Below are 21705 nucleotides of genomic sequence, written 5' to 3' on the forward strand. Positions count from 1 at the left end.
TGGGCTGGTGGCCCCAGACCTACAACACGCACAGAAGGGTCGGGGTTCAGTTCTCATCGCCCTCAGCGCGTGTTGCTGAGCTCAGTCTGCCCAGAGCACCTCGGATTCCACTGGCCTGCACTGTCTGCACCGCGGGCGGGAGGGGCAGTGGAGCAGAAGGGCCTGCCATGAGCATGGACGCGGGCGGGAGCAACCATGCAGGGAAGCTGGGTGCCCGGGAGCGGGGAGGGGCCTGCAGGCCACTGGGAAGCCAAGGGCAGAGTCCGCTGGCGGGCCCAGGGGAGTGCCCAGGAATGCCAGTGCCTGCGCTGAAGAGGCTGGGAGGCCGGCTCCTCCGGCTGCCCCTGGGTCAGGCTGAGCCAGCCTGCTCGGAGGGAGGGGCTGGCCCCAAGTGAGGTGACTTGCTTTTCTTTTCAGTGGCCGCCCTGGTCAGTGAAAGCGGGAGAGGAAGAGTTGTAAGCGATTTCCCACGGGGAGGTGAGAGTGGAATTTTGTCACGGGGACGGATGGGGTTTCCAAGGAGGAAGAGCAGCCAGGGCACCCAGCACACAGGATGGGTCCGCAAGCAGCCAGGAAGTTTCCCCGGAGCAAAACCCGCCAAAACAGAATTCTTTCTCTGGGTAATATTTTCCTCCCTGCCCCGTGGCCCGCGCTCAAACAGGTCTGTTGTTGTTTTCATGGTCCAGGAGAGGAAATCGAGCCCCTTTCAGCGGAGACCTCAGGCGCCAAACCAAACTGCTGGGCAGATACTCCCAGCTGGCTTCCCCTTCCCTGGTGGACCAGGGCACACGGAAAGTTCTGGCTTAGACATTCACTCCATGTTCCTGTGTGCTGCACTCACCAGCCCCGCCTAGCTCTGGGCAGGGTCATGCGGCTGGCTGAGAAGGGGCAGTAGTCACTGTCCCCGAGCAAGCACAGTGAGTGGGGTGGCAATAAGCATTTACTGGGCACCTGTTGTGGGCCAGGCACTTTGCATAAATGACCTAATTTAAACCCAACAACCTTCTGAGATATTATTATCACCTTCATTTACACATGAGGAAAAAGGCTCAGAGAGGGTGAGTAATTTGCCCAGGGTCACACCAGTAGGGAAGAGCAGGGCCAAGATTTCAAGATACGTCTGTCTGAGGCCTAAGCTCTCCCGCGCCATTCTGTAGCCTCCCAGGAAGACCTCTAGAATGGAACCCTGCCAGAGAAGCTCAAGGTCTATTAGAAGCCTTGATGGTCTAGAATGAAACAGAGTACCTGAGAGCCCACCAGCCCAGGGTCAGAGCCCGACAAGAGAGCACACTCAAATGACCCACTGGCTGGCAACCAGGCTCCCAGTGGGGCTCCCAAACCTGGCACCTTGCCGCCCAGGGCAGCGGCACTCAGGTATCCCGATCCCGGGCACTGCCTACCTTCCTGCAGCTTCACGCTCTGGAGGTAGAGGGGATTCCTCAGGACACTGCAGCGACCCGGCTCGTCCTCCTTGGTGAAGAGCAGCAGATCCGAGTAGGCAAACAGCGTCACCTGCACCAGGAAACAAGAGACAGAACGGGCTGCTCCGCTGTCCCCTGGACATGGGGAGCCACCTCCCCTGGAGGTCTGCACAACCCATCCCCGTCATCTCAGGCAGGACCATGAGCAGCTCTCGTGTGGCCCAGCTGACGGGATACCTGCCCTGCAGCGCAGGCAGCTGTCACACCCCAGTTTTCTAGTGTCCCCTCCTTGAAGTAGGAAAGAATAAGCCAGAAGGAAAAGCAGCTCTCACCCTCTACTTCTCTAAGGCCAGGTGCCCGCAGACCTCTCCTGGACTGGCCATGCCCACGCCCAGGAGCCCCAGCCCTGCATCTGCTCCTCGTCCACCTCTTGGCGGAATGGAAGAAGCATCATGCCGACTGAAGTAATTTACAAACACCTTGCAGGTAATTTTAACTGCATTGAGAAATCAGTTCAAGAAAAGCCAGTTACTTACATTCCGATACAGACTTGTACATAACTTTATCTCCTGTATGTTCTAGCCGCTCCGAAGACAAAGGAAAAAGCTATTTTTAGATATTATAGGTAAACCCACAGGCATGCTTGGCATACTTTTAAGCTAAAAAAACCCACTGGATCCTCCCTCTACTGCTCTGGCCGTTTACACTGTTCTTTGTTTTGTAAATCCTGCAGTGGCCTTTAGTTAAAAGCAATAAAATCCAATTTTAGATTCTCCCAAAAAACACACAGTAGGATTCATTCTGGGAAGTTCTTTTTGCCCGTGTCAAAACCCGATCCTTCCTCCTTTCTGAAGTAAGAAAAGTCAGTTTGGTGCCTGCTGAGGACCATGGAGTGAGTGTTGGATTTTTAACCAAGTTTAAAAAGCCAACGTGCTGATGTTTAGCCACCAGACCGTCAGAGATGACCCCACAACTCCACTTCTAAGATTCTGCCTAAAGAAATCAAGAACACACAAATATGAACATAGAAGGAAGTTCTAGGCAGCATTTTTGCAATTTAAAAAAAAGAAAGAAAGAAAACATAAATGCCCATCCAGAGAGAATGGATAAAATAAATTATGCTGTTTTCGAATGGCACAATTTTATGCAACTATTAAAAGAACAAAGTAGAGCTATGTGGGTAGAAAAAGAAATCTGTCTATCATAAGTTGAAACAGTGCCATGTGCAAAAATACCTAGAATATAATGCAATTTTGTAAAACAAAACTACAAAGCTCTCCATATACATTCTTTAAATATCTAAGGTACTCCCCACTCTCCCCACTCTGGGGAGCGGGAATTTACTCGCTAGATTTCTGTTTAATTTGCATTATGTCACAGAGAGACTATGTTCCTTCTTTAATTTAAAAATATGCAATACATATTAAGGCCCACTTGTGGCTTGAGTATTGCATAACACCGAGATGGAAGGATTAGGGTCACAGAGATAATAGGAAGATGTTCTGGAGCAGGGAGTCCCAGGGCTATTGCTTCTGCAGTGGGATCCAAACACAAAGGCTCCAGAACCAATGGTAATCCTATCTGATCCTCTTCCCAGCACAGCCCTGTCACAATACAGTCCAACAGAAGCCTCCATTTGTGGAAAACTCTCTGTGGATCCTCACTCAAATAACGTTAGCATCCTTTACAGACAAAATCCCTACAGTTCAGAGAGGTTAAGTCAACTGTCTATGGCCACACAGCCAGGGACCACTACCCAGATCCAAAACTGTCACTATACAGAGAGAGAGCAATATGCCTATAACTGTCCTGTCCTTGAATGTGAGAGAATCCGAACAGGGACCAAGAGTGAGGCACTAAAGAGACCCAAAATATAACACAGTAAAGGAAGGGGAAAAAAACGATCGAGAGTTCAGAAGGATTCAAGGGGTTGGCTGTCTGGGGCGAGGAATATGGAGTCCAAGCAAAGGAAAGGGCATGCCACACTAGCCGGAAACAGCAGGCAAACCCTCAGGCTCCTGCAAAATGTGTCCTCAAACCAAGGGAAATCTGGCTGTCATCTCCGGACACACAGGGAAGCTGGCAGGAGCAGGATTGGAGGAGACAACCTGCCAGGAGCCTAGAAAGTCAAACATGGCCCAGGCCCAGAGAGGGTTGGACGGAGGGCACAGGGGAGGAGCCACAGGCAAGGTGGGAAAAGCCCCCGGCCACTGCCCAAGTCCAGACTCTCAGAGCTGAGAATATGGTCTAGACAGGAAGTGATTAAGGCATGAGTGAAGAATTTCCCCCAAAGGTCGGGTCAGGGAAAGGACAGAGCTGGCACACAACTGGCGGCGGCGCAGAGGGCAAGCGTGCCAGGGGAGAGCCTTGGACCCCCTCCCATCTCACTGGCATCCTGCTGGCCTCCTCCAGGAGCCCCAGCAGCCCACAAGAGCGAGGTTTAGCTCCAGGCTCCAGTTACCTGTGGCCTTCCCCCACTGGCCACGGGGGCCTCCAGGTGTCTTGCCCACTCTGGCTCCAAGGACACATCTGTTTTCCCAAGGGGTCAAGGGTTGAGGGATGGCTTAGTTAGGGAATCATTAGGACTGGGCGGGTTGTCGTCTTCCAGGTGGCCCTAACCAAGTCTTCTCCTGGGAACCTGGCCTCAGGACAGGATTTGCAGAGAAGACCTTGGTGACTTAGTTAATGGTAAACTCAGTGAGTCAGTGTATAAAAGGAGGGCGTGTCTGTCTTGGGCTTCACAGAATTCCTGCAGCCTTGCACAGGGCCTGGCCACATGGCAGATACTCAGCAGCTATTGTCTGAATGTCCAAATGAAGCAGCTCCAACATACGGATTTGACCTCTGAGTACACGCAGCAAATCCGTGACTTCTGGGGCGGAGGGTTCATGGTGTGGGACTGATCAGCTCGCAGATAGTCACAAACTTGAGCATGCCCAGAGAAGAAATGGGACGAAGAAGCAAACGGGGAACATTCCAGAAATAAAGAATTCTGTTGAAGGTACGGGAGAATTTCCTACAGAAGTTTCCTCTCCAGAAAACAAAACCACTGCTCAGAGGGGCTGCCTCTGCAGTTAGGCACTTCCAGGAAAACCATGAGCTGGAGAGTTACAGAGAAAAGTTGGGCACAATGGCACATGCCTATAGTCCCAGCAATTTGGGAGGCTGAGGCAGGAGGATCACAAGTTTGAGGCCAGCCAGGGCAACTTAGCAAGACCCTGTCTCAAAATTCTTTTAAAATATGTATAAAGAAGAGTTAGGGGGTGTAGCTCAGTGGGAACGCCACCCCTAAGTTCAATTCCCAGTACTGCAAAACAATTTCAGGAAGGCAATTATCAGGGATGATCACCGAGAGCCCAACCAATACTAAGATTCTATGAAGTTATCCAAATCCCTCTGGAATTGGTTTCTATTTTTAGCCCGAGTAACATGATACGGTACCACGATCCTCATATTTGGTTCCTCATATTTGGTCCAAGAGAAAGGGATGTATTTATTTTACTTGTCTTCAAATCACTTCCTTCAATCTTCAAGCTGTGGGGAAGGGGGGTTATCTCTTGGTTCTAAGGTTCCAAAGATCCACAAGCAAATATGTTTTGGATGAACTGTAACTATGGCTATGGCTTGGCTTGTGTTTCTGTGTTTTTAAACAAACATGTCAGGGCAGCCTGGGATCATGGAAGGCATTGCTGAGCCAGAGAACAGAGTACAAATCCTGTCTCCATTCCTCACCAGCCCTGAGGCCCTCAGGTCCCAGTTAATCTCACCAGAGCCTCAGTTTCCTCGTCTGTAGAGTGGGGACAATCATGCCTCTCCTGGAGGCCCAGAAAGAGCTAATTAGGAGCAAGTATAAAAAATGCATGCATGGTGATGGTAAACAGTGGGTGCTCAATATTTGCAGGTTGAAGTTGAAGAGTGAAATTAGACTGATGTGTGTTTCAGGGTGGCTGCCATTCCTGACCTGGGTCTGGTGAATGTGTAGTCACACAGCCACTGCACACCTGACGGCAACACCACACACTTACACTCCACGCACAGCTCCTAAAAGTCAGGTCCCCCTCACCAGATGAGGTCTCACTCCTACTAAGGCAATTCAGAAGAGAACCCAAGATTCTTAAGAAAGTTCCCGAAGTGGGGATCCAGAAAGGCCGTGAGCGATACCAGGATTAAGTATGCAGTCTCCCCAAGGAGCGGCCTCGAAAATGGCATTGATGATTTTGGAACTTGAGAGTTCTGGTCTGTTTTTTGGAAAAGCAAAATAAAACACAGGGGAACCTCCTGCTCTAGGCACCATGCAGGCAGCATCCGGGATCTTAGGCTGCGAGGGCTCAGCCAGCCCAAGACCCCGCCTCCAACGCAGACCAACCCACCGTTTGGGTGGGGAGATGGAAGAAGAGAGGAGTCGCAAGAGAGCCAGCGGCAGAGCTGGGGCGGCACCCAGGCTCCCTGCTCCCAGTTTCCTGATCTTTCCACTGCCACAAGCAGCCACTCGGTCTGGCAGAGCCAGCTCTGCAGCAAGCCTTCTGCCTCTGCCCTTGGCCCCCAGATAGCCAGGCATTTCTATTCCCAGGTAGTTTTCTGGGGCTGAGCTGGAACCTGGCCAGCCCTGGGGACTGTGTGGGTCAGGAAAGAGCTTCCAATTAGGGAGGCGGGGGCCAGCTCCCAGGAAGAATGGCTTGGCCTGCACCCTGACCCCTGCTGGCAGAGCTGGAGCTCAGGCGGAATCAGACTAATCTCAGAAGAGGATCTGGGATTTGGGTTAATACAGACTCAAAAAACTCGAGTAATTGATGTGCCTCTAGAAATTCTCTTTGGCTAATGGCTTTAATCTTCTCACCCACAAAGCTACTGATCACAGCTGGAGCAAACTGCCATCTCTTCTCTTTAGAGGAAGCTGGGATAGACAACGGGATGTCTTTAGGGATTGGGGGAATGTTCTAACCATCAAAGATGTCCAAAGCAACTTTGATAGGAGTGAGCTGCCCATCACTGGAAGCGTGCAAGAAAAGGCTGGTGGCCATTCCGTCAGGAGACAGGGGGCGCGGGGGGTGTTAGAAGAGTCGTCAGGTTGTATAATCCCAGGACCATCGGGAGGAAAGAAGAGTGCAGGGTGCAGAGGATGGCCAAGAACGGCCGACAGGGCACGCGCCTGTCACCTTACCTGGGTGGCCTTGTTCCTCCCCTCGTACAGCAGCAGCTCCTCTGACAACAGAAGGGTCCGAGCAGGGTTACAGAGATCTAGAGGCTGAAAACAAGGCACAGCTCGAGCTGAGTGGGCAGGGCAAAGAGGTCTGGAACAGCAAGCATTCTGCCAAAACCAGCCTCAGAGAGAAGGCTGCCGACCCTCCCCCTCGCAAGAACCCACACCCCCACGATGCACAAGATTGAAACAGAAAGACAGATGATCCTGTCCTGTGTGGAACGGTGGCTGCCTCCTCCACCAGCCCTCACCGTGACAGCTGTGCTCTGGCAGGAAGTCCAACCACAAGCTTGGGTCCCCTGTAGTCCTGCCCCCAGCTGCCCACCCCCTACTCTGAGCTCTGGGGCCCTACCAGCCCCCACGCCCCGGCTGTGTCCTGCTCTCATCTCACAGGAAGGTCTCTGATGTCAGGCCTCGGAGGCATCCTGAGAGCTACATGCCAAGAGATTTGGCCACTCGAGTCCCCTCGAGGCCCGTCCCTGCTCTGCATCCATAACATGCTCCAGCTGACTGCCTGCTCCTTAGTCATCAGTTCCCCAGGAACCAATGCCCACCCCACTATCCTGTCCCGTGCAGCCCAGAGAGAGCTCCCTGTGTAGGACATGACCTGGTGAATGTGTATTTATGATGTGGCTCTGACTACCCAACCTCAGGCCCAGGGCCTGGAGAAAGATAACAAACGAGCCCCAGCTACACACCACGGCCTCAGCAAATCTGATCAGCAGCCACGAGGCAGGACCTGAAGGAAGATATGCTGTCTGGTCTTCATTAAATAACATCAAATAGGGCCAAGCAAAACATGTTTTTTAGGGAAACATGCACAGATGGTAAAACTAGAGAAAAGCAAGGAAATGTTCCCCATCAGGCCAGGCCAGTGGGAAGGAAGGGCATTAGGATCAGGGGAGACGCACGGGCTTTCAGGCTGGCAACAAGGAACTATTCCTTTATCTTAGTGCATATTTGCTCTAGAATTACGTGTTACATTGTACATTTAAGAGTTAGGCCCTTTTTAGTTTATATATGATGCAATTTTAAAGTTTTCAAAAAGTTTCCATAACTTTTTTTAAAAAAATCAATTTCAGTTTTTGATCAAAATTTTTAAAACAATAAATAACCCCCAGGGATGCCAAGATCTTTGTGTCACATCCTCAGAAAGAGACCCACAGAAAGGCAGAGGCCAGGCCCTGCGCACAGCCATGGAGCGGGAGGAGAGGCGTGTTGCTGGCCACAGATACGAGGTTCTGACCAAGTTAACCAAGTGGGAGTTCTTTTTTTTTTTTTTTGGTACTAGGGATTGAACCCAGGGGCTCTTAACCACTGAGACACATGCCCAGTCCTTTTTTATATTTTATTTAGAGACAGGGTCTCAGTGAGTTGCTTAGGGCCTCGCCAAGTTGCTGAAGCTGGCTTTGACTTGCCATCCTCCTGCCTCAGCCTCCCTGAGCCACTAGGATTACTAGCATGCGCCACCACACCCAGTGAGAGTTCTAAGATCCACTGACTATGACAGGCCCAGGATGGGATGCCAGGAAGACCAGGAAGGAGGGCAGGGTCAGAAGTGACACCCCTGGAACTGTGTCACCTCTGTGCTGCTGATGAGAAGAGAAACGAGTAGAATCCTCCTGGAAGGCACTTTGTCAACATGTGTAAAGAGACCTTCACGTGCATGGCTCAGTCTTTTCACTTCCAGGAATATTTCCAGAGATAAATAATCAGCAGGACCATTCATGTACAATGATTGTCATCACAGAGCAGATTACAACAGCAAGAGTAGAGGTGTGGACAGCATCTGAACAGAGGACTGGTAAGCTAAACCGGTCAGGTGACAGAAGAGTGGGCAACCACCATGCGACCCAGACTCAAAGAGCATCTAGTGACATGGGAGATGCTCGCTTTGTCTAAAAAAGGCAAAAGGATATAGAATAAGATCTATTTTTCTAATGTGCATATATATGTGAATAAGAAATATTCATACTGGTTATGTCTGGTTGATGGAATAAAGGTGAGTTTTAAAGAAAAGGTGAGACAAATGCAGAAGAGGAAAGAGAAGGGAGACCCAAGTGCATCCTGGGCCACACAGCTCTCCTTCAGCCAGTTCTGAACCAGTCACTGGCAGAGCCAAGGAGCCGGAGCCTCAGCCGGTGGCCCAGGGCCCAGGATATCATGGGAGCACCTGTGTGCACCTGCCCTGGGTCAGAGAAAGGGGAAGCCAGGAGGGAAGGAGAGGGCCCTCTCTGCTCCACGTCCTCCTGGAGACCTTAGCCTGCTCACGAGACCTGAAGCCATTTGTCCCTCCCAAATGGAGAGTCCTGAGTCCTGGGACCAAGGCCCCTCCTGGTGCTCACTTCCTCCCGAGGGAACCCTTGGGGCCAGCCCAACAAGCTCACCTGTACATAGATGGGGAACACCAGGACTTTGGGGGCCAGGGTGACATAGGTGCCGTAGCTGGAGTGCGTGGCATGTGGCCTCAGGACAGAGCAGTCCTGGTAGTTGCCATGGCCCTTCACCGTCTGCACGGTCTTCATCAGCCGGGACTTCTTCCCCAGGCCCGTGTAGGACTTTCCTTTACTGGGACTCCCTGATTCTGTGGAACAGAGATGGGGGAGTGGGCATCTCCACCACCCCTGCAGAGGATCCCCTCTGTAGAAACAGGGACCACACACCGGCCACCACTGTGCCAGGCCCTGTTCAAGGAGTGAGAACACAGGGAGGCCCCAGCAGGTCTCAGGTCTCAAGGAGCCCCTCGCTGTCTACAGGTAAGTGAGCACCTCCAGGGCCAGGACAGAGCGGGGAACCAAGGACTGTGACAGTGGCTGCAGTCCCCACCTGTGACCCCAGCTGCAAATCAGATCTGTTCGTTCATTGACCTCTGTGTTTAAATATCAAGAGAGTGCTGGCTGGTATTTTAGGAATCAGAGGGCCTGGCCTCACAGTCCCACATGGAACACATGCAGTAGGAGCCGAGGCGACTGCCCTGATGTGTTTGCGCCCCTGCCGCCAGCCCAGCCCAACTGGCCCATCCATCGCACCCTGGGCAAAGATCCATTCTCAGCAGTGGCAGAGACGGGGGGCTCTCCTAGGACAGGTGGGGTCTGCAGGAGCCGCCTGGCTCACTACAGTCTAGACTGTCACGTGGCGCTTGTGGCACCTGTTTTTTGTGGGAAGTACAAGCTCAGCAGCCAGGTGGCTGTTCTCAAATCCTGCTCCCCACCTGCTAGCTCGGCGACCACAGGAGACTTACTTTACCCTCAGAGCCTTGGTTTCCTCAGCGGAATAACAGGGCCAGGCTCATGGGACAGTTGTAAGGGTTAAGGGGAGGCTCTGAGTCAGGTCCCCAGAAGAGCACCTGGGACTCGGGAGTGTGAAAGGACAGTTAGTTGCTGGCATGTCGTCTTGTTGTTGTGAGTCCCCCCACTTGGAAAAGCAAATTTGGAAATTAGGCAGCCCTGGGAACTCTGGCAGGTCTAGGCATTATCTCAGTTAGGAGGCCCTCTGCTTGGCCACCAGCATACACGTTATTATAGTCATAAAAGGGAGGAAGAAAGAGTGAGAGAGAAACAAGGCCACCCCCAGGAAAGAGAGCAGAAGACCTCCGTGAGGAAGGGAGACCCCTAAGGGGACCCCGCCGGACACACACCCTCAGCCAGAACAAGGAGTAGTGTGCACTCTTTATCGTGTCCCAACAAATGAGCAGAACAAAACCCCAGAGTGACTAAGAAGTCAGAGGCCCTCGAACACAGCGGGGGACAAACAACCCCAGAGTATCAGGCTCCAGGTGCACCTAGACCTCTTCCAAGGATTTCTGCTGCCAAGGGACCCAGCCAGGCCCTCCCTGACCCCAGGGCCAAGCCTGGTGCCAGCACCCAGGCTTCCTTCTGCCCCAGCCCAGGCAGCAAGGCAGGGGATTGAAAGGTGGCCTGACCCAGCTACCACACAGGGAAGCTCCCCACCAACTCAAGGCCAGGCCTGGAGGAAACTCAGTCCCAGAGGTTTCACACTTGCTTGCTCCTCCCACCTAGGGCCCCTTCTCACCAAGACTTGTTTGAGAAAAATAAGTCAGCTACTCCCCCAAAGAGTGACCACTGCTCACAGTGGAATCTGGGGGCGGCACTCACACCACAATCACTCAAACCGATCACTTAAACCGCTTCCTGCTTCTTCAGAGAGTCGCCTAGAGAAGAGCAGAAAGAACCCAAACCAGGACGGGGGCAGGAGGTGCAGAGGCTGGGCAGAAGTCCCACAGCTCTTCTCTGCTCTGGCCCAGCGGGGCTCTGTATCGCCAGGTGCTGGCCCCTTTGCTGGAAGAATCCATTCTAAGTTTCCAGGTCTGCACAAGATGGAAACTGGGTAAGACCCCGGAACTTGAGCACTTAACTCCCAAGTCAGAGAAGGCTGTGCAACCCTGAAGGGGCTCCTTCCCCGCTGAGTCAGTTTCCTTCACTGCAAAGTGGAGATCATGCAAATTTCTGACCCACCTGGTCCAAGGCCAGTGGGAACTCACACAAAGGCCTGATGGGAAAGGGCTCCGTGGGCTGTTCCAGAGTACAAGTGCCCAACAGAGGACCTCACACCCTGGATAAGCACTGGATAAGCCCCACATCTGGGCTGGCAGAAGGACAGAAAGGGCAGCTGGACCTCGAGCCATACTGGAGCCACAGGGAAAGTCTGGAACAACATGCCTAGACCAGAGAAGGAGAAGTCACACAGGACTGACAGGAGGGGACTGAAGCCAACTAGACCAAACTTAAAAGGGTGCCACCTGCACATGGCAAACAGGGGCCCTGGGCTCCAAGTCTCAGACTTCTCTGGCCCAGCTGCCCATGGCCATCCAAGAATCTTCACCTTGGACCTCGAGAGTCGTAAATCGACACCTGACCCATCATTCTGCCTTCAGAGAGGAAAGGTCTGCTTAGTCCCATTTTACAGAGAAGGAAAGTGAGGCCGAGAGCGGTTGGGTGACTTGTCCAAGGTCATCTGGCTGGAAAACGTCACAAAGCGCTACCCAGGTGGCAGTCATGCCCCACAGCCCCATCTCCACAACCCTCTGGTGAAGCGGGGGCAAGTGGGTGTGGCTTCAGTACGATTTTCCAAGAATTTCTTTTTTTTAGAACAGTCCAGATCGCAACCCAGATCCCAGGCTCTGCAAAGGCAAACGCATTTACTTCCCACCTGCTACTCACGATAACGTCTGGTCCAAACCCCCACATCACCCAGTTGTCCTCCAACACCTGCCTCACTGGCCAAACACAGTACTTACACAGCTTGGCCCTCAGCTTCTGAGGTGGGGCCTGGCAGCCATCCCACCCGGCAGTACTGAATCTGAGGCCAGGCTGCCTTCACAGGGCAGGGGACGATGCTGAGGGCACCAGCGGCCCCAGGGAACATGCCAACTATGGCTGGACAGGCGCCCCAGACCCCGGAAGGGCACTAGACCCTATTCAACTCAGGATGGCTCAACCCTCCTGACAGGCTCTGGACAACCCCCGGTGTGCTTCAGGGAAGCTTGGTGCCCTGAATTTCACCCCTTCCTCTGGACCCCAGTACTGGAAGCACAAAGATCTCCCTAGATACCAGAAGGATTATTATTATGAAGAGTACACAAAATAAAGTCAAGGTCTTGATATACTGCATTCAAAAAGTCACCATTGTGTTAACCACACCAGCATTTCCCCAAGGCGGAGACGTCTGTTCTCTTCTTGGGATCATATTCTCAGAGAGGAATGGAAACACGGACACACGTGGGGAGTGACCATAGAAGCATCTCTCAGGCTGAGCGGGAACCAACCCCAGGCCACCCAGCATGGGTCACAAGCCCACAGCAGGTGACACACCTCTCCAGCATGCTTACCCCATACGCAGAGTCAACTGGGGTCATCCTCCTTCAGTCAATCACTCAAGCAGAATTTTACTGAGTACTTGCTGTCTGCCAGGCCCTAGGCCTGGCACTAGACCCAAAGAAGTATGCCAGACCCAGCCCTGCCCTTAATGAAGTCACCATTTAGCAGTGACATCCTCACTCTCTAGCGGAATGTGCCAACTAAAAGCTTTTTAGACACTTATTGTTGAATCATGATCCGAGACCTCCCCAGAAGGAAGGTGGCTTCACTTCCAGCAGACCAGGCCCGAGTGCGCCAAGGTCTTGGGTGGGGAGGAAGAGGGTGCCTTCTTCAGCAACTCCGAGCCTGATGGAAGCCCTTCTCCTCCCGGAGGGCACAAGCACTCTTCTAAGCACCATGGTGGGCACTATCTTCGTGCCACCCATGGAGGGGAACAGCGGAAAGCAAGCTGCAAGCACCAAGGATAGGTCACTCTGGAGGAAGGAGGCCAGGAGCTCTGGCGGCACCCGAGGAAGGCTCAGCACACCCAGGGCGGACACCACAGGCCACCTGGCAAGGCTCTCTCAACCCTCCAGACTCCAGCTGGACTTCCAAGTCAGAGCTCTGTGGAGGCACAGAGGACCTAAAGGAGTGCCCAGCCAGCCCAAGCGTCAGGACCCACAGGTCAGGATTCGTGGGAGAAGGGGTTGGTTTTGAGTCCAGTTTCCACTCCTGATCAGGACTTGAAAACCAAAGGAGAAGAATCCATCCAACGGCAGAGACCTCTGTGTGCTTCTAAGACAACCACCCTCGGTGACATCGCAGCACACAAGCTACTGCTCACAACCATGCGCTCATTTAATCTGTCCAACAACCCTCTGCATAGGAATTACTGACCCCGGCTTGTAGGTGAAGAAACTGTGTAGTGAGGAGAAATGATGCAGAGTCACATTGCTAGAACTCCAACCCAAGACCTCCAGCTCCACACTCTGACTCCCATCCACGCAGGCCCATTACCCTGTCTCCAGCTCCAAACAAATATGGTAGCTCAGTAAGACTGAAGGGCGCGCAACTGGATGCCCGAGTCCTGATCACCCAGTCTCCTAGATGGCTCTGGCAGATCCCCTCTCTTCTTTCTGTTTCACTTCAAGGAAAAACATGGTGGTTCTGTGAGGGAGAAAAGGTACCCAGGGAAAGAGGGTCCACATCAACGTGCTGGGCAACCTCGACTCTGACAGAAAGGCTTCTGAACCCAAAGGAAGAGGATGGGCTAGGCCTCAGCTGACCTCCGCCATCTGCCCAGGCTGAGAGGGCCCAGAAGTGGTGGACAGCTCACCTTCAGGGATGGGATCCTCCTGGTACACAGGCCTCAGCAGCTGCAAGGGAACGACAGGAGAATCAGCTCAGCCCCAGGAATCGGGTAGGACAGCCCATCAGGCGGCTAGACACCAGGCCTGGGGGACAGGAGGCAGAGCATCTCAGGGCAAGGGGGAAAACAGCAGTTCTGCTAACCTGGCAGTGGAAAGAGGCTTTATGTGTCATGAAGGCTTACCCCTTGGTGAGACCCCCAACTTCCTTCAGAGCAGCTTGTTCCATGGATCCTGGAACAGGGAACCCTAACTACCACCACCAAGGGGTGCCACTATTGAGCAAGTCTGGGGCACGCTGGGTTAGACAAGATTCAGACACCTTCGTTACTGAAGGAGGCTCTCAGAGCCTTGAAAAGGCCAGCGCGTTGGGAGCCTTCCAAAGAGAAAGAGAGTACGGGATCCCCAAGTGTGCGATCTCAGATGCTTTTTCCCCAGAACATCTCACGGGATTAATGTTTTGGGGACAAGCTGCATTGTCCCACCACAAAGCATGCAGGCTCTGCCTTCATACCTCCTACCACGGGGGTCTCACCACCTGCCAAGGCAGCCCTTTCACCATGGAAAAGCACAGGCTGGGAGAAAGCTCTTCCCTCTTGTGAGCTGGCACTTCCAGCCTGGGCATCCCCTGGCCCAGAGGCTGCACTGGCCAGCTGCGCCCTCTAGCCAGGACAGCCCTGCAGAGGCCAGGGCCAGGGAAGGCCGCGTCTCCTTGCTCAGAGACCCCAGCCCCTTACAGGCTCCTCTCAACACAATTTTGAGTCTACAAGACCTCCCACCCTCTCGTGGGGACTCTTCCTCTGTCCATACCTGGCTCCCAGGGTTCAGCGGGGCCAGGATGATGTAGTTGGGGTCAGTGGGAGCAGTGGCACGGGACAGCGCAGGCAGGGTGTGCTGGCCCCCACGCTTGGTCACTTCGGTGTAGCGCTCCCAGCCACCGAGCAGCAGCCCATCTGAGCTGTCACACACCAGGTGGCAGCTGTGGCGCTGCTCTGGTCGCGCCTGGACCCCGTGGGTGCAGTTCTTCTCCCTCTTGTTGGGGGGCGACTGGAGGTCATGTGCTGACTTGCAGGAGGCCCGCCGTAGGACCCCACCGTCTGGCCCAGGCTTGATCTGGGGAACCATGCGCCACACAAGCAAGATTATCTCACCGGGGCAGCTCCTGAAAGTTGGGGAGTTACACAGAGAAGTTGAGTCTGGGGAGACCAAAGTAAGCCCGGGTGGAGGCTTCAGAACCGAGGTTAAGAGGAGGCGGGGAGGAAGCAAACCCAGGGGCAAAGCACCCAGTGCCAGGGCGGGAAGGGATGTAAGAGGTCATTTAAAGTAGACAGCGAAGGGGTCTCTCGGGTCAACTCTATCCTAAGCTCACTCAGTGGAGGCTGAGAAGGACCAAGGCCAAGACCGGGTTCAACAGGAAAGAGTACCATACCCAATTCACGCTGCCTGTTGCAGGTAAGATACAGCAAGAGGAAACAAGACAACCGCCTACATGCAACCCCCATCTTGACATTTTAGAAGTCAACCTAAATGGAGCCATTAGGGTCTTCCCTCAGGGGATCAAACTGAAGGGGCCCAACCATTTTAGATTTTTTAATTGTGCAGCTGAAACATTTACAACACTACACGCCCTTAAACAAAGGGCTTAGCACTTAGGTCGCAGAAGTACTTAGCTAAAGTGGAAAGCAACCCCCCGGAGCCAAGTCATGAACCACGGGATCTGTTTAACAGCTTCTCCCTGCTGTTTGCTCTGGGATCCCAAACTGCTCTGAGCCTGAACCTTCCATTTGCAGGGCAAGAACCGGGTTCCCTGAGGAGCACAGTGAATGGCTCACAGCCGTGGACAAAGAAGGGACCAGCGAGAGCAAAACAGGACAAGGCAGTGTGCCAGAGCTGGGGTGGGGGATGTGTGCCACCCGCTGCCCCTGTCACCGGATCTCATGTGCCAGCTCCACACATTTCCAGTGCTCCACCGGCCTTTCGTTCAGCTGCAACACCGTGTCCAGCTGCTGCAGCCCAGCCCGCTCCGCCGGGCCCCCTGCAGGGACAAAGAAAACCCATTCAGGGACCTCTAAAGCCCAAGACTCCCTCAAAAGACCGGGAGTCCTTCGCTTCCATGGTGACTTCGGACAAGAACCGCCCTTTTTCTCTCTGTGTCTTTATCTGTGAAATGAGGGGCCAAACTGAGTGGCTCTCCAGGTCCTGGAAGGGAGGCACCCTTTGCCCTCACCTCCTCCCTGCCTCCTGCCCCACAAGTGCTGGCTCACCTCTCTGCCCGTCCTTCCCTCCCCAGGGACAGGCTCACACTCTTCATCCTTTCTTCCCACCTCATTCATTAAGTGCCAACTGCATGCCCATCCCAGTGCAGGCATGGGGGACACCTGATCACTGAGTCGTGGCTTCTGCCCATAAAGCGCACACTCTGTGATGAGCCATCTTTCACCCGTGAAAAGTAAAGAGAAGGAATGGCTAATTTTATGTGCTAAGCAGGCTTACAATAGGGTAAAATACCCACTCCAAATGCAGCCCACCACTGACTCTCATTTTCCCATGTAGCCTTTACATGGGAAATGAGGTTTAGTTCCTATTCAGAATGACTGAGAAACAAAATATAAAAACTTATTTTCATTTTGATTAAAAAAAAAAAGAGTGGATGTATTCTCATAAACTTTAGTTTCATCTGTGATCATTTATAAATATTATTATTCTCATTTTGAAACCCAGAACTCTTTGCTCCAGTTTGGGGCTCCCTGTCCAGTTCCATCCTGTCTGCAAAGCCCAGCTGCTTGGCAGGAGGGTAGGGCTGGCATCCCCTGAGTGGCTCACTTACCGGAATCCACAGCCTGGACTCGGACTGGAGAGTCGCAGCAGATGGTGAAGCCAAAGCCATCTTTGCCCCTCGGGATGGTGATCTAGGACACAGCCCTGCCCAGTCATTCCCAGAGTCGCAAGGCTGGGAAACCCACAGGCCCCACCCAGAGCCACGCTCCTTTCTAAGGAAACCAGAGCCAAGAAGGAGCATGCTGTGCCTATCTCGGCCCAGGCATCTTGACGCTGGGTTGTGGGCCAAGCAGGGAGGCTGAGAGCTCAGGAGGGAAGCCCCAGGAAATACAGGGAGAACCCGGAAGGGACAGGGGTCTGGGAAGGGCAAACCTTGCCCCACGCAGCACCCGCAGCCCCAGTTCTCTGCCCCAGGCCCCTCTGGAGCTGCACCTCCACCTTGCCACATCCCACATTCACCTCACCCCTTCTTTCCTTCCCAGGGACCTTGTGTCATGCAGGGCTGGCCCTGTGTTAAGGTCCACAGAAAATGTCAACATGGGGGTTGCCCTCTTAGTACCCAAGGGAGGGAAAATGGGGTCACGCTTGCTCAGTATCAGGTCAAGACTCAGAGGAAGAAGGTTGGATTCCTGGGTAGTCATGGCCTGGGGCCGATGGCAGTCAATGAGGGTTCCCAGGGCAGGGGCAGGCAAGGGCACAGCTGGGGCTCCCAGCTGAACAGGAACTAGCTCCTGACTGCTGAGCCTGCAGGGCTGTGTGCATGGCAGGTCCACAGTCCTGACTTTCAGAAGTGCCAGGAAAAGGCCCTGTCATCCGATCCTCTTTCAGACCCACGCGGCTATTGAGCTCCTACTGCATGCAGGCTGCGCCGAGGCCCAGAGTCGCAAGGCCTTGGCCTCTGCCTCCCAGGGGGACACGGGAGTACCCAGATCCCTCCAAGGCTCACAAGCAAAACAGAAGGACTGTGTTGCCAACAGTCCTTCATGCTTTAACTCCAGAGGTCACACTTAGGCACAGTAGGAACCAACAAAGGCTAAGTCCATGAGGGCAGCCCAGCACGTCCCACGGGCAGGAGGGACGCCATGCACAACGTGGCGCACGGGCTCATGTGGGCTGCTAAGGGAGTGAAGTCTGCCCTAGGCTTCACTGCACCAGAAAAGGGCAGGGGTGAAGCTCAGAGGGGGCCCTGGAGAGACACAGAGCCAGCCTGGGTAGCTCGGCAAGCCAGGAAAAGGTCAAGGACAGCAGGCTTGCTGGGAGGCTGCTGTCTCCATCCTTCAGGGTTCTCTCTTCAGGGCTGGGTGCTTGCAGTCCCTGTTGGCTGTCCCAAGACCAGCCAGGAGGAAGGGCTTAGGGAGGAGGGCCGGGCCACCAAGGCCCTTGGAAACTGCTGGGGCCCCTGAGGCTCTGCTTCCCACCAGCCCTGGGCCTGGATTCAAAGTGAGTTTGTAAAACAGGAAATCTGACAGACAAGGGGAAGGGGGAGGGCGCAGGAAAATACCCTGTTCCCATAAGAATTCTGGGAAAACACACAGCTAAGACAGGAAGGGGAAAAAAATGGAAAGAAAGAAAGAAAAACAAACCCAGGAGTGAGTGTGGAAAGCTAGAGGAAAGGGGCCACCTCTAACTTCCCGGCCCTCCTGAGAGGGAGGGACCCAGAGAAGACTCAGGAGCCTCCTCGACTCCACTGGACCAAAAAGAACTCTGGGGGGCTGGAACCCACCCTCCAACCCACACAGAATCTGGATCCCAAAGCCCTTCTGGCATCCCTAGTCCTATCCCAGGATGGTGCCATGGCCCAGCACCCTGTGGCTCTAGACTAACAGGTTTCCGGTGGTGGCTCCAGAGCTGAGTCTGGAGAGAAGGAATGTGCTTCCACATCCTGGTGCCCTCGTCCAGGCGGGGCAATAGCCCCTCCACCTTCCCGAGCACCAACCTAAGAGACAGCCCAGACAACAGTCCGGCCCAGCGGGGGTGGGAGGAATGGAAGGAGAGAAGGTACAAGGACACAAGCTCATCTCCTGGCTCAGTAGGAGGGTGGGGCTACCCAGGGAAGCAGAATTATGCTCTGTCCATTGTGATCACTGTCCATGTTGAGAGGGTGCTGTCCAGAGCCTTCCATCACTGTGGTCCCAGGGGAATGCCGTTAGCGTGCCCATTTCACAGAGAAGAAAACCAAGGCCCCAAGTGAAAAAGTACCCCAACTACCCACCTCATCCCCAGCCTTCCTCTCTGACCTCAGGCCTGGGGTTGGGGGTAGGGAAGGCTGTCCTGACTCTGGGACCTCAGCAGCCTGACCTCCCTGAGGGTGGTTTTTGCTCTTCACTGTCTGGGCAGGAAATGCTACTGCTCCCAGGTCTCAGGTGTGCCTGCACCTCACTTCTGCTCCCCTGTTCCCTGATGCTCTTTCCTGCCTGAACTTCAGTCCCCAACTGCCACCATTACTGAACACTCCCTGGAAGGGCGTCGCAGACCCTGAGCCGAGCGTTTCCCATGTATTGTCTCATCTGCTCTGATAGATAGCATGGTCACTGGATTTCACTGTCCCTAGTTTAGGGACATGGAGATTGAGACTCAGAGAGGAAGTGACTTGCTCAAGGGCTACCACTAAAGGGGGCAGATCTGGATTTGAACCCAGGTCCAACAGAAAGTGTAGCGATCTCTACTCTGCAATGATTTCTAAAACTGGAGCCATCTGAGCCCCAGGGGCCCAGGTGCAGTCCACACCAGCACCTGGCCCACTCTGACCATCAAGGCACCTGGTCTTCTGATCTGTAGTCACAAGGAGACCAGGGACTTCATAACATCCCAGTCAGGGCTCTCCCTGCCTCACCACCCAAATGCTGGTGCCACGAGGCTGCTCTTCCAGGCTGCAGGAAACAGGCCGGCCAGGCAGGACCCAAGAGCTGGGAAGGCCGGAGGAAGAAAACTCCAGTCCTCTGGTGGCAGGTGTGGACATAGGGGGCCCCTCTGGGCATCTCCCTGAGACCTACATGACACATGTCAGGGGAGTCAGGACCCAGATTCCAGTCTGATTATCAAATCAAGTGGAGGGACTTCCCTAAATTTTAAAAATCATAACAATTTCTGATCAGGACTCCTTTTTGTCTGGACATTGCCCACATCTGGACATCTCCTACCTTTACCCTCACTGGCCCCCTTCCATTTTTGTAAGATAAAAGAGCCTCAGCACAGTTCAAGAAGAGGCTTAGGAGTCAACAGATCCTCACCCCACCCTCCAAGACCAAGAGGTCAGACCCTTTCAGTAAAGTTGGATTCCAAAACCACAGCTGAAGGTGTCCAGCCAGCGGGAGGAAAGCACACGTGCACACATGCACACAGAAACATCTGCCTACATACAAACACACACCAACATGCAAAGGGCAGAATGGGTCCTGCTGTCCCCCCAAGAAGTGGGGAAAGTTAGCAAAATCGCAGAAGCCACCTCCAGGAGCACCCAGCTGCTCAGCCACCAAGCCACTTGCCATCTTGGACTCCAGATGCCTTTTTAAACCCACACCCTCTTCCCAGATAAAAAGAACAAAAAATCAGCTAAATAATCTCTCCCCCTAGCCAGTGGTTAGGGCGCTGCACACAGGAGGACCTCACCTGCCCCTAACGCGGGGCTGTAGGTAACAGACTGGGCCTTGGTACAGCTCCTGCTTCTGTCCTCCCCCGAGACTGAAAGGCCTGTGGGGAGAGGTCTGCTGGAGTGAGCCCCCAGCCCTGTCCCCTGCCACCCCGCAGTGCCCCCCAAGGGGCCAAGCACCCACCTGGCGATAGCGGCGCTCCGAGCACACCTTGCAGAGCCCATTAAAGCGGTTCATGGCTGCGGGTCCTGCCTCGGCTGCCGCCCCATGAAAGCCCTGCTCTCCCCCCAGCAGCGGGAGCCCGCACTGCGCCCGTCAGCCTGGCATGACCGCCCTGGGAAGCCGCCCCGCAGAAGAATGGCAGGAAATCACCTCTCACCTCCCCAAGCCCTGTCTGCGCTGTGTGCCTCTGCAGATAAGCCCGAAGGCTTCCTGAAACCTCAGAATGACAAGGAAGAGGGAGAGTTTTATATTAAAATTCCTGTCAACTAGTTAGTATTCCCCGGGCCTGGCGGGGAGAGGGCGCCTTTGTTCTGGCCGCATTCTCCGCCATGGGCCACTTTGTGATTCCAATGTTCCCACAAACACCCCTCGCTGCCTGCCCAGGAGAACCCAGGCAGAAAACATGACTCTCTCTGCAACAAGGCCGCCTCCCCTGCAAGTCCCGGGGCCCCAGCAGCAAATCCAGGGACTAACCCAGCCTAGAGAATCTGGGGAAGTCAGGAGGGGCTGGGGGTTGCACCTGAGGACATCCCATCTCAAAAGAGGGAACATAAAACATCTGGAGGCTGAGGACCACCTGCCACTCAGGAGCTACTGAAGTCAGTTTCTTTGTTCACATGAAGGGTCTGATGGTACATGGGCCATAAAGGCAATGCAGAAGGGGTTTCCAAATCATCGGACCATCCAGCCCCCTCATCTTATCAACAAAGAAACCGTGGCCTGGAAAGGCTATCACATGGCAGGACAGATCCAGACTCATATCCCACAGAGCAGCAGTGTGAGCCCAGCCCCACCTGCCCACCTGGGAGCCCTGAGGAAGCTCACCCAGCCACTTAGGACCTTATGTCAGAGGCTGTCCCAGGTTTGGTCACTGTGTAACTGTGAACAGGTGATCCAGGTTTCTGGGCCTCCATCTCCCTACCTGCACAGTGCAGGAGTGCACAGGTGGGCTCTGGTGGCTCTCCCAGGTCTATGACAATCACATCCTCTTGGCTGAGCCCTGTGGACACCTCTGTGTATACAAGCCCAGGAAAACCCACACACTTCAGGAGAATGTTCCCAGGGGCTAGGGCTTGGGTGCAGAATCCAGCACGAAGCAGGACTTTCCTAAGCCACCAAGAAACCTGCAGTGTTTATGTCCATGTAATTCCCATGAATTCCAAGGGCAGCTCCCCTGGAAGCATCCTTTCTGTACTTGGTAGACAGAGAGGAAGAGGAAAGTATTTGCAGCTACCCCTAGAGCCAGACGAAGTTTTTAAATTCCTAACAAAACCACAGAAAACACTGGCAAATTTCTCTCATATCAGGCTG

The 21705-nt window shown here is 53.9% G+C and overlaps 1 protein-coding gene and 1 long non-coding RNA gene across 5 annotated transcripts in view; one reads left to right on the plus strand and one right to left on the minus strand.

The window, feature by feature from the left end:
* The window catches only part of Rgs3 (regulator of G protein signaling 3), a 118364-nt gene that overhangs the window by 65922 nt on the left and 30737 nt on the right, over positions 1 to 21705 (minus strand). For 2 of the 4 annotated variants that reach the window (XM_047524112.1, XM_047524114.1), the window contains exons 9-15: positions 16632 to 16713; positions 15734 to 15839; positions 14615 to 14966; positions 13774 to 13813; positions 9009 to 9205; positions 6583 to 6666; positions 1401 to 1512 (exon numbers count right to left, since the gene is read on the minus strand). In XM_047524112.1, the coding sequence (XP_047380068.1) occupies positions 1401 to 1512; positions 6583 to 6666; positions 9009 to 9205; positions 13774 to 13813; positions 14615 to 14966; positions 15734 to 15839; positions 16632 to 16713 (973 nt within the window). Of the gene's footprint in view, positions 1 to 1400; positions 1513 to 6582; positions 6667 to 9008; positions 9206 to 13773; positions 13814 to 14614; positions 14967 to 15733; positions 15840 to 16631; positions 16714 to 20355; positions 20499 to 21705 lie in introns of those variants that run through there. The other 2 variants (XM_047524113.1, XM_047524117.1) reach the window with 2 other exon arrangements.
* LOC124964211 (uncharacterized) lies at positions 417 to 16328 on the plus strand. The gene is made up of 3 exons (XR_007104896.1): positions 417 to 477; positions 1775 to 1907; positions 15595 to 16328. It is a non-coding gene; the product is annotated as an uncharacterized LOC124964211 (long non-coding RNA).

This window comes from Sciurus carolinensis, chromosome 14 (genome assembly GCF_902686445.1).
Source record: "Sciurus carolinensis chromosome 14, mSciCar1.2, whole genome shotgun sequence".
NCBI lineage: Eukaryota > Metazoa > Chordata > Mammalia > Rodentia > Sciuridae > Sciurus > Sciurus carolinensis.